Source organism: Telopea speciosissima, chromosome 6, assembly GCF_018873765.1.
Source record: "Telopea speciosissima isolate NSW1024214 ecotype Mountain lineage chromosome 6, Tspe_v1, whole genome shotgun sequence".
NCBI lineage: Eukaryota > Viridiplantae > Streptophyta > Magnoliopsida > Proteales > Proteaceae > Telopea > Telopea speciosissima.
Genome location: NC_057921.1, coordinates 57,299,436 through 57,312,200, shown reverse-complemented (window position 1 = coordinate 57,312,200; position 12,765 = coordinate 57,299,436). Strand labels below are relative to the sequence as shown.

The window sequence follows — 12,765 nt, the reverse complement described above, 5'->3', positions numbered from 1 at the left end:
GGTTTAGATGTAATTAGCCATATGGGTAGGACTTGTATAGTTCGATTATAGTTGAGACCATGGTTTGAGGTATCAATATCGGATCACTCGAAATGACCGATACTACACAATTATGAAGGTGATCCATACGTAAGTGATACCATATTGGTGAAATGGTACATACAAGGGGTGAAATAGTAAAAAAAAAAAAAAAAAAACTGTTTTGTAAGGAAAACCATGGGTAAACTTGTTTGATACAACCAATCTATATATCGGTATCGTTTTGAAGATGACCGATACCAGATCCAATACCATGCACTAAAACCATGGACTAAAACCATGGTTGAGACTTGAGACCATGTTCACTAAGGACAATTGGGCCAAACCCAATAAGAGTTATTCATTAATTGAAATGTTTTAATTTAGGCGGGTTTGGAGGACCGGATTAGTAATGCACTTCCATGCTATTTTGTCTTGACTTGGATGTTGGATCAGTGGATGGTGGAGGCCATGTCTAGGTAAATTAGCTGATGGGCTCACCACCCAGCACGGCTTGATCATGAATGGACGGTAAATAGAGAATTGTACGTTGGGTGGCCGACAGATGGCCTTCTGAAGCCATTGCATTGAGTCAAGTATGGATGATCATAGGGCATTTAGTGCTGGTGCATAAGCTGAAAAACAAGATAATATTAGGACACTAATAAAGGGCACCAAGATAATGATTAGGGCTTCAAGAATTTAATACCATGGCAGTTGATGTGTTTCTTTTGTTTTTTTATGGGTAGAAGCAGTTGATGTGTTTCACTACTTGTATAGTTTGTATATTGGTGAGATACGACCGGGAAATGACAACGAGGGGGCCACATCGACCACCCCTCTAGACGTCGACCGTCTATTGCGGAATCTGTAAACGTCATACTCAACTAAATCGCCAATGGACGGCGAAGGGCCTCTACGTCCCTCGTCATTAAGACTACGTTTGGCTGCCAAGAAAAGTCGGAAGCCCAGAATCTTTCATTTGTCATTTTTCGTTTTTTATGTCTCATTTCATTATCTATCCTTTGTTTTCTATTGTTTCTTTCTACCTATTTTGTTTTGATTAGATCCATGTATCATATCACATTAAGTTGGGATAAGGTTGTATTTGTTGTTTGTTGTTGGTTATATAAGCAAATGACATAGATGAGTGTACTAACGAAGTGTGACAAAATGGTTTCATACATTAGAGGACGAGGAGGTCATTTTGTGTGAGGATGAGAGAGATAGACGATAGAGGCGACATGTTTGCACATTGCGCTTTACTATGGCTAGTTGTCACACTAAAACAAGGTTTTAAGAATTAGGAATTGAATCGATGAATCGGCCGATTCAGATTGAAATTAACCGATCCCAATTCCGACCGTTTCATGCCCAAAACATAGTTTCTAGAAATTATCTATTTTTGGATTTGAAGACCGGTTTTAGGTTCTGAAGGATTGAATTCGACTGTTCTAATGTAAGGGCATCAATCGATTCGAGTTTGGTTTTGGCTTCGGCTCATTTGAAACAAAATGTATAAACCAAAACTAAAACAAACCGAGAATATGAATACATTTTCAAAACCAAAACTAAATCAACTCGGTTCAATTTTCAATTTTTATTTGGTTTTGTATTCATATTCTTAATGGATTTTAATTTTGTTTCATATTGGATATAGGTCATATTGTAAATGTTTTTTGGCTACTTTTTTGACATCTTCAATAATAACAAACCCTTTTCTGGTAGGACAATAGTTCACCAAACTTTTTTTGAACACTAAAAATGAAAAGAATTTAACATCCACGCTTGATTAAAATTTTTAAAAAACATACTTTTATAGGCTAGCTTATTTGATTTAAAAATAGGTTAACGGTTTTAGGCATGAAACCGACACCGAACCTAGAAAATATTTCACTCGGGAACAACAAAACCGAATCGAATTACTTCGGGTAGTTTCGATTTGCTTGTAAACGTTCGGTTTCAGTTTCAGTTCTAAATTGATACCTTTACTCCAATGCAATACGGATCGGAATCGACATCGACCGATTCATCCTCCGATTCCGATTTTTTAAACCCTACACCGAATCGTTTCGAAAGTCAAAAACAGGACATTCTTCCTTCACTTCCTCTTCAACCTCTCACCACCTCAACATTTCTCTATGTAAGTCTCCTTGTACTGCAACAAATAGAGTTCTTGAACTAGTCGTGTAGCTCCTTCTTCGTTCTACGAACCAGAGAAGAAGAACGACAAGAGGAGATGAGTTACGAGCAGAGGCTTAAAGCAGCAGCAGAGCTCGTTCTGTCAAGTGATCGACAAGTCGGCGACGAGTCCCCTCTTTTAAACAGTGCTGAATTTGGGGTTTCGGCGTCGCTGAAACCTCACCAGGTTGAAGGCGTCTCATGGTTGATTCGAAGATACACTCTTGGCGTCAACGTCATTCTTGGTAGGGTTTTATGTCATTCTCATTATTCTTTCCAATTTTGCATTCAAAGTATTTATACGGTTTTGGTGCATTTGCAGGAGACGAGGTACTTTGTCCTTACTCTGTGAAGTATCGGTAACCTACCTTAGTGTTGGATAACAATATGGTTAATAGTCTTTCCCTGTTACATCAATGATCAATGCCCTACTACTACCAGCTCTCATAATTCCAGAAATGGGACTGCACTGGGCAGTTGAATCAAAACCAACAACCTAGTGGTTTGGAATTACCTATAATATTATCCATTCGATGACAAAATATTTCGATTTGACTAATTTTCCACTTGTTAAATATTTTGAACTAAGAATTTGTTTAGTTGTCTTTTTTTTTTGTTGGTGAATAACTGGTAATGTTAGTAGTTCTGAACTTCTGTTAAAAGTTTACTTATTCAAGATTGTAAAAGTAAGGTTGGTGTGATCTGCATGGAGCAGATTGATGAAATGGTTGGGGAGCAAAGTATGAGTACGACTTAACCAACTTATGAGCTTAAGTAGTAATAAAACATGTCAAAGGCAAATGAAAGGGATCTGAGATGAGTCACCCTCTCAGCTCCCTCCCCCCTCCCCTGCCTCCGGCAATCTCCTCTTCAGCTTCTCTCCTTCTTTCCTCCACGTCACCACCGTCTCCACCTGCCCCTCCCTCTCCTCCGCCTTCCCACTGTACCAAAAACTGGTCATCCCTTTTCCAGCAACCCCCCTCTGCTGACTCATCTCTACTCTTCTTCCCCCTTGAGCTTGAAAATGGGCTCCCGGTTGCTCATTGTCCAAATTCTCTCCTTTCCCCTGAAATATCAAAGTGGAACTCCTGCCTGGTTGGTCATTTCCTTGGGCCTAGACCTTCCTTCAACATAGTCAAAGCCTCCCTTTCAAAGCAATGGAAACCTACGGGCTCCTTCGAAACCTTCCTCCTCGACACTGGGGTATTTGTTTTTCGTTTTTTCTCAGATGAGACCAAAGCCCGTGTCCTCGATGGTGCCTCCTGGATGGTTGGCTCCTTGCCTATCTTCCTCCGACAATGGACCCCTCATCTCCTGCTCCATAAGGTCGACTTCAGCACTGTTCCCTTGTGGATCACTCTCCCTGGTCTTCCCCTCCACTATGATTGCCTCAGCCGTCTTGGCTCCGTCATTGGATTCCCACTGTATAACAACGCTCGCACTCTCAAGATGGACCGCCTTTCTTTCGCTCGGATCTGCGTGGAGGTCTTTGCTGAGTCTGCTCCTCCTTCCATCATCACCGTTGTTGAAGATGATGGGTTCAACTTTACTCAGCCTGTCAAGTTCGAATGGATGCCTCCTCGCTGTGATCACTGTAAGACGTTTGGGCACTCCTCAAAGAGCTGTGCTGCTGCTGCTCCTTTTTCCCTTGCAGCCCTACTAGAAGCCAACCCTTTGTCTCCCTTCTCGGTGGCTTGCGATGCAGTCTCAGGCCCTGTAAACAGTTCGGCTACTGTCGTTGAGACTGCCTCTGCTTCAGTTCTATCGCCGCACCTTGTTCTGTGACTGCGCCTGCCCTGTCTCAGTGATTACGCCTACGCCTGCTCCGGAGATCCCCCCTTGTAGCCTTGTCTGTTTCGCCCCAACGGGGAAGGTCCTCCTCCCGTCTCCGTCGTTCAAATCGCCCAAAGCTCCGCTGTGTGCAGCCCTCTATGATGAAGCCCTCAGTTTTTGCTTCTGGTTTCTTTGATCCTCCTGCTGGTCTGACCACTGTGACTGGTTTTGCAACCCATCTCGACAGTTGCTCCGGTCAACCTGGAAAAGCTGATGCCGCTGATAACCTACTGCCTGCGATCCTTGAACTAACGCTGTTGTCACCTCCCCTTTCGCGATCTGAGGATTTGTTCGAGCTTGGTATCCACATCGAAACACCTCCCATTCTAGTTTTGGGTGACTGCGAACCTGATCTAGTCTCTGAGAGCTCCTCGAACCGAGAACCATGCCATTCGCGTGAAAAGAACTTGGGCCCTGCACAAAGGTATAACCCCCCTGTCTGTCGATGTTTAAGCCCCTACCCCTTTCACAACCTTCTTTTACTAATTTACCCCCTACTTCCTAACCCCCACCCCTCCACGTGCCTCCCTACACGTGACCCCACTGCCCCTAATTGGACCCTCCATAGCCCACCCTCTTCTAATCCCATCTTCAAGGCCCATATCCACCCCTCAGCCCATTACCTTGGCCCAACCTCCTTTTAACCCATCTTCATGGCCCATCTCCACCTCTCAGCCCATTCCCTTGGCCCATCCGAACCCTTATACCCATCCCAAATCCTTTTTTACTTACAACCTACCCATCTTTCAACCCCCAGCCCATCTCTACCAAAAAACTTACCCCAACCCTCTTCCCTTTCCCTTCTCCTCCCACCCAACCCTCTCCCGATCCACTTCGGAACCCCTCCTTTCTCCTTTTGAGCCCCCACACCATCACCCCCTAGTTTCACCACCTTTGTCCCCCCCTCCCCTACCCAGCTGGCCTTCTCCGCTAGATTCCACCCTTTCCTTCCTGGGGTGGCATTGCCCCTCCCCTCTTGTAGGCCTTTAGTTAGAAGCCCGGCAGTCGCCTATGCCCGTAGGCGACATAAGAGCACCCCTCCTAGGTTTGAGCTGCCCCCTTTGACTTAGTTCCCATGCTGTCTGGCTTTATCTGGAATGTCCGTGCCTTAATTCCTTGGCCAAGCGTCTTGAGCTTCGTTCTTTCATCAAATCCTCCAACTCCTTCTGTGCTCTCCTTGATACTCGTGTTCTCCAGGAAAACGCATCCCGCATTGCTGCTTCTATCGCTCCCTCCTGGTCCTTCCTTTCCAATTACTCCCACACGCCTTTTGGTCGGATCTGGGTTCTCTGGGATCCCTCCAAACTCCATATCTCTTCTACCCAATCTTCGTCCCAATTTATCCATCTTTGCCTCTCTTTTCACAGCTCTCCCTCTCCCTTCTTTATTACTGTGGTTTATCCTTTCAACCAAGCCATTGATCGTATTCCCCTTTGGGCCGACCTCTCTCTCCTTAAGCCCGGCTTGGATTCTCTTCCTTGGGGAATCGGAGGGGACTTTAATGTTGTCCGTTCTCATCTTGAAAAGCTGGGTGGCAGGCCCATAGACCTCATGGTGGTCAACCCTTTCAATGACTGCATCGAGGATCTCGGCCTTGATGATCTCCGGTGGTCAGGTTCCCCTTTTACCTGGCACAACCGTCGCATCGCCTGCAAGCTAGACCGATTTCTCGTCAATGAAGTCTGGCTTTCCTCTCTCCCCCACTCCCATGCCTCCTGTCTAGTCCAAGGCCTATCTGATCATTGCCCTTGTCTTATTTCCCTTCAGCCTTACTCCTCTTTTGGCCCCAAGCCTTTCAAGTTCTTTGATATGTGGACTTCCCATCCCCTCTATCTGTCCACCATCAAGAAAGCTTGGCGTATCCCGGTTTCTTCTCACTCTCTCCCTCTGGTCGCCCTGGCTCGCAAACTCCGCAATACCAAAGCTATTCTTCTAAGGTGGAACCTCTCCACCTTTGGTAATATCCCCTCCAGGCTATCTTCTTGCCGTTCCGATCTCTCTCAAGTCCAATTCAAGCTCCAGTCCGACCCTCTCAACCCGGCGTTTGCCGCAGATGAGAAGCGCCTCTCTGAAGAGCTTTCCTCTCTCTCCCTCTCCGAGAAAAGCTTCCTTCGCCAGAAATCCCATTCCAAATGGTTGGAGCTTGGTGACTTGAACTCTGCCTATTTCCACCGCTCTCTTAAAGCTAGGCATAACTCGAATTCCATCACCCTCCTTCTTGCTTCTGATGGGTCCTCTCTATCCTCTCCCTCTGAAATCAAAGAGGCTGCCTCCTCTTTCTTCTCCACCCTATTCAATCCCTCTCTCCCCCCTCCTTCCCTTATTCCCCCAGCTCTCATTGATAAGTTCATTCCTCCCTCCCTCTTCCAATCCCTCATCACCATCCCCACTGATGACGAAATTTCCTAGGTTATCCTTTCCCATAAGTCCAACAAGGCTCCGGGCTCTGATGGCTTTAGTATGGGCTTCTTCCTCAGCTGCTGGGACTCTGTTAGAGGAGAGATCATCAAAGCCATCCGCAGTTTCTTTTTCAAGCCTTGTCAGCTAGCTCAGATCAATCAAATCTTCATCTGCCTTATCCCCAAAAAGGATGGGGCCACTTCCTTGCCTGACTTTCGGCCCATCTCCCTCTGTAATCTCATCCACAAGTTCATTGCCCAAATTCTTGCCAACCGGATCAAGGCGGTCATCCCCTCCCTTGTCAGTCCCAACCAGTCGGCCTTCATCTCCGGCCGGAGCATTGCGGACAATATCATCCTCTGCTTTGAGATCGTCAGAGGCTTAGACCGCAAATCGCATTCCCCGGCTGCTCTCTTAAAAATCGATCTCCACAAAGCTTTTGATTCCATCCGTTGGGATTTCATCTGTGATGTGCTCTCCCTCATGGGCTTCCCTCCAGTATTCATTCGCTGGATTTATGCCTTTATCTCCACCCCTTCCTTCTCTGTCTTGGTCAATGGATCCCCCGCTGGCTTTTTCCGCTCCAAAGTTGGAATTCGCCAAGGTTGCCCCCTCTCCTCCTTCCTCTTCTCCCTTGCCCTGGAAGTCCTATCTAGGAGCCTCCAAACCAAAACTGACCTCCACCTCATCTCCCCTCTTCCTAAATGCAAGCAGATCAATCTCTCCCATCTGGCCTTTGCTGACGACCTGATGATCTTCTCTAAGGCGTCCCACTCCTCCATCTCTGCCATCATGGACTCCCTTCATCTTTTTGAGTCTCTCTTTGGCCTCTGTGTCAATCTCCTTAAATCCAAAATTTTTCTCTCTGGCATCTCGGACTCCTCAAAAGAATCCCTCCGTCTCTTGACAGGCTTCTCCATCGGGTCTCTTCCTGTCACCTACCTTGGCCTCCCCTTGATCCCTGCCAGGCTCTCCGGCCACCACTGCACTCTTATGCTTGACAACATTCGGAAGCGTCTACAACTCTGGAAAGGCAAGCTCCTTTCTTATGCTGGTAGATTCGAATGTATCCGTTCGGTTCTCCAAGTAACCTACATCTACTGGACTAGTATCTTCTACGTCCCTAACTCCACCATCCAGACCATTGAGTGCATCTTCTGCGCCTTCCTTTGGAAGGACAGCGACACCCCCAGATTTCTCCACCCTGTTAGTTGGAAATCTATCTGCCTCCCTAAATCTGAGGGTGGCTTCGGCATCTGCCATATCCGTGACTCCAACACGGCGGGCATTCTTAAACTCATCTGGAGAATCGCTTCTCGCCAGGATTCTATCTGGGTTTCTTGGGTCCACTCTCATCTTCTTAAATCTGACTCCATCTGGATTGTCCCCATCCTTGCCAACTCCTCTTGGATTTGGCGCAAGATCCTCACCCTCCGCCCTCTGGCCCTCCGTGGTATCTCCTCTTCCATTACTGACGGCTCTTCCACCTCTCTCTAGCTGGATCCTTGGCACCCCTTAGGAATCCTCTATAATTTGCTGGGCCCCAGGACCATCTATTACTCTGGCCTCCAAGGCCGCCACCGTCTCCTCCCTCATTTCCTCAGGTTCTTGGACCCCTCATCCTTCCCTCAACCCTGACATCATCTCTCAGATCTGGGCTATCCTCCCCTCGTTACCTCAAAACCCCCTCCCTCGCACAGATAAGGTCACTTGGCTCCCCTCCCCCAACGACACCTTTTCATCGTCCTCTGCCTGGAAACTTTCCAGGGACCCTTGTCCCTCTGTCCCCTGGCACAAATTAGTCTGGTTTAAAGGCCACATTTCCCGCCACAGCCTTATTGTTTGGAGAGCCATAAGACTTTGCCTGCCCACCCAAGCTTTCCTGATTCACCGCACTATCCTAGCTCCTCCCTCTTGCAACCTATGCTGGATTGGCCGTGAAGATATCCCCCATCTCTTCTTTGACTGCACCTTTACCTCAACCATTTGAAAAAAGGCCTTATCCTCCATCTGGCCGCGAAGCAGAAGGATCAGAAGCTTTGAACGCGAATGGCAATGGTTACTCAACTCCTTTTCTGGGAACTCCATTTGTGACACCATCGGGAAGCTAGTCTTTAGCGCTGCTATTCATCATATCTGGATGGAAAGGAACCTTAGGAGATGGACTTCCAACTCTAGATCGTTTGATGTGATTTGGAAAGCCATCTCCTTCGATGTGTCCACCAAGCTCAGTAGTATCCGCCAGAGGCCCTGCTCAGATAGCCATAGAATTAGGCACATTTTGACTTTTTGGGGCCTTGATTCTGCCCTCTTGCGGTCCTCCTCTGCGTAGGCTGGTCGACCGCCCCCCCTATTTTTCTACTTTCCTCTCTCCCCCTCCCTTTTTCATTCTTCTCCCTCTTGTATATTGATTCTTTGGTTCGCTCTTGCCCGCCCCCTCTTGGGGTTCGGTAATATTTTTATTTACCAAAAAAAAAAAACATGTCAAAGGCAATCATCGATTGTGTTATCCTACATGTTATCGACAAAGTAACTGATTGCTGATGCGTTAGGCATTGAAAATTTTCTGAGTTTATATTTATTTTCTCTGTGACAACTAAGATGCATTTCAAGCTTAAAAGTACTTTGATCTGATATTAGTTATCTGAGCAGGAATGAAACAAATATTGGAAAAGTAGTGTGTGAGGAGTTAAAATGAATATTTCCATACCTGCATCATCAAGGCTGCCTGGTTGGACATAAAAGGTTACAATGTAAAATGTTGTACGAAGCAAGGCTTATAGTATAACAGAAAGTTGTAACATGCCATTCTGTCTCGCCCGCTTGCCGGTCCACTCTGAAATATTCATGGGCTAGCAGGCCGGGCGGACTTTTTAGATGGTATCTGCAAGCTGAAGTAAAATATTTTTCTTTGCGCCTTTTTCTACAGAAACCTAAGAAAATTAATTAAAATTTTGGTTACTGTATTTAGCAAGTTTTTGAGTTACGTATAAAATAAATGTTGGCAGAAGTTAGAAAATTTCCATTTCGTTTTCGTTTTAGGAGTTTACAACATTTTATCCAACCAAATGGAGCCTTAATGAATCACCAATAATTTCTCCGTTGATAGTGATTTTCCCTTGTACTTGATCACAATTAATTCCTCTCTTCCTTAAAAAGAAAATCTAAATTATGAAGGAATGCCAATTAATTATTGGATTCTTGAGATCCATCAATCTTGATCATGGCATGTGTTTTTGTTATCTCTTGGCTACTATTCCATCTTATTTTTTAGAGTCCCAAAATATCTTGAAACTGAATGAGTTGTTGGCAGATGGGTCTTGGGAAGACTCTACAAGCTATTTCTTTCTTGAGTTATTTGAAGGTTCGTCAGCTGTCAACTGGGCCATTTTGTGAGTTGAAAGCTTTTACCCCTGTAGATTTACTACCTGAGTCTTTCCCAGCATTGACTTGGAACCATGTTTTTTCCTCTCTTCCTAACATATCTTTTGTTTTTTGGGTTGGATTGGAAGTGTGTTGTATTGTTTTATGTGTTTTCCTAATCGTTGATTGTCATTTTACTTCTGCAGTGGTGTTATGTCCCTTAAGTGTTATTGATGGTTGGATATCAGAAATTGCGAACTTCTGTCCAAAACTAAGGGTTCTTAGGTATATTGGAGATAAAGAAACCCGTCGCAGTCTACGTAGGACAATGTATGAACATGTAAAGCAGCAGTATTCACTGTCTGATGTAAGTCTTCAAACTTTGATTTATGGTTCTTAAATGATATGTCATGGGTGCCTTCCTACTATCAGGATATATTAACATTCTCATTTCATTTGTTTGATTTGGATTAGCTTCTTAAGATTTAATAGTAGAATTCAATATATAACATTATATAATTTACTCTCGTGCTACTACTAATCAGCTTTGATGATTGTTTATTTTGGAGCTATTAACAGTTACAAACAACATTACCTTTTGACATACTTCTGACAACATATGACATAGTATTGATGGATCAAGATTTTCTTTCTCATATTCCGTGGCACTATGCAGTAATTGATGAAGCTCAGCGGCTTAAAAATCCTTCCAGTGTATGTACTAAGAAGATATCCCATTAACTGATCTATTCATGGGCTTCGATTTTCTGATAATCTTCTCATTTATTGTTGTCAACTTTCCTCCGAAGCAGAATTTTTAGGTCAGAGAAATTAATTGGAGTCATTAATTTGCGGTTTGATACTTATTGGAGGTTTGTACTTTTTAAACATTTGCAGGTTTTATACAATGTTCTTGAACAACATTTTGTCATGCCTAGGCGGTTATTGATGACAGGCACCCCCATCCAAAACAACCTTTCTGAACTCTGGGCTCTAATGCATTTCTGTATGCCTTCAGTCTTTGGGACACTGGATCAGTTTCTCACCACCTTCAAGGAAGCTGGAGATCCATCAGGTTTTCTCCTGACCTTCCCAGAGTCAGCTGTTGCCTAGTGATTCTATTTGTGTTGTAGTATTCCATGTAACATGTTGTATTTTCTACTTGGGGTTGGCTGCAGAAATTCTGTTTTACCATTGCACACTGGCGAAGTAATTTTATTGAAGAGGAAAAAGAGAGTACAAAGGAAGTAATGTAGACTAATCCTGAATCAGGAAAATCCAGTGGGAGATTAGCTCATACAGGATCATAATTAGAACAACCAAAGGAAAAATTCCATAATCCAGTAAAGAAAACTTTAACAAAACAACTCACGTAGGTCTGAAATTGTAGTGGATGGATTAGCTCAACAAGTAGAATAGGCCTGCAAAGTTGGGTCAAGATCTGATGGCTGGATTGTGAGCTCTGGAACAATCCTTCTGCAAGTAGGAAAGTTGAAAGTAAGAGCAGAACAGTAAATCAATTATCAGAACCTGAAAACAAATTGGTATTCTTGGGTTCAATTAGAATGCAGAAAACAGGTCAGAAATGATCTTAATAGATAGCTGCAGAACCTGAACTAAGAACAAACAGATCAGAGAAAATTTGGTAGAATTACTATGGCCGCAGGATATAGAAGCTTTCAGATCTGACTAATCTGAGTTCAGAAATTCATATATCAAAACCAGCAACTAATAAACTAATTGGATGGAAACTGATCAGCAATATGGAAATATCAGTAGCAGAATCAGAATAGTAAGCATAGATATCACAGGAAACAGAATAGAGACAGATAAGACTTGAGTTTTTGAATTGAAAGATAGAAGAATAGAAGGATGCCCTGAAGGCCTTACATATATTTATAACCACTCCAGAAGCCTGCTATTGGCTTAACACAGATAAAGTCTAATCTAAAAAAAGAAAAGAAAAAAGAAAAAAAGAAAATAAAGTAAAGCTCCAACCTAATCTAATACAGTAACAACCAATAAGAAAAAAGGTACCAACTCAGATTGTAATAAAGTAATACCAATCCAAGATAGGCTTTACTATAAAAAAAGAAAGAAAATAACTTCTAGAAGACATCAGCTGACATGAACACCATACATGGCATCACGAACTGGCAAATAAGAGAAAATCCTTAAAGAAATGGTTGGGTAAGTCGTGCCATCGGACACATTTCTCAAGACCGTAGACGTGCAAACCGGGAATTTTGAGAATCGACCTCTAAGATAAAATAGCCCTATGGCAACGGTCAGTAGTCATGTACTTGTCTACTGCGCCCATTCGAACACTTCAGAATTGTTTTTTATCAGAAAATAACAAGACCATAAATAGAGAAAACAAAAATTAGATTGTCTTTAAAAAAATGTTAGTGAATGGGCTAGACCTCTCTATTTAGAGGGCAGGCCTTGATGCAACGGTAAAGGTTGCTCCATTGTGACCAAGTGGTCACGGGTTCGAGTATGGAAACAGCCTCTCTGCGAAAGCAGGGGTAAGGCTGCGTACATTATGACCCTCCCCAAACCCCGCAATGGCGGGAGCCTTGTGTACTGGGTACGCCCTTTTACCAAAGGTTATCTCCAAAATACATGCCCAAAAGAACTATGTTTTTTCTCATAAGATATGTCTCCAATAGTCAGAAATTGATCACTTAAGTGTCTATTTGGAAGAGACGTGACGCTATAACAAACCTTTTAAAAACAAGAATAATATTTTGAATCAATAGTTTTTAAAACATTAAAATTGTTAGAATTTTAAATAGTTTTAAATTGTTAATTCAAAATTTGTTTTTTACTTTAAAATGTGTTGGAGGGTCATGTCTCTTCCACACAAGCACCTGAATGGTCAACACACATGTCTTATGTAAAAGACATGGTGTTTGGGTGTGTTTTTTGGAGATAGCCTTTTGTGGTGTCTCTTCTTCTTCTATAAAT

General features: G+C 43.6%; 1 protein-coding gene across 5 annotated transcripts in view; it reads left to right on the top strand.

Moving 5' to 3' along the window:
• The first annotated feature begins 2,110 nt into the window (after positions 1–2,110).
• The window catches only part of LOC122665102 (probable helicase CHR10), a 33,272-nt gene continuing 22,617 nt past the window's right edge, over positions 2,111–12,765 (top strand). For 4 of the 5 annotated variants that reach the window (XM_043861165.1, XM_043861164.1, XM_043861166.1 and 1 more), the window contains exons 1-6: positions 2,111–2,444; positions 2,522–2,529; positions 9,746–9,824; positions 10,002–10,162; positions 10,375–10,509; positions 10,693–10,870. In XM_043861165.1, coding sequence (XP_043717100.1) covers positions 2,258–2,444; positions 2,522–2,529; positions 9,746–9,824; positions 10,002–10,162; positions 10,375–10,509; positions 10,693–10,870 — 748 coding nt within the window. In that variant the 5' untranslated portion in view covers positions 2,111–2,257. The remainder of the gene's footprint in view (positions 2,445–2,521; positions 2,530–9,745; positions 9,825–10,001; positions 10,163–10,374; positions 10,510–10,692; positions 10,871–12,765) is intronic. The other variant, XM_043861167.1, reaches the window with a different exon arrangement.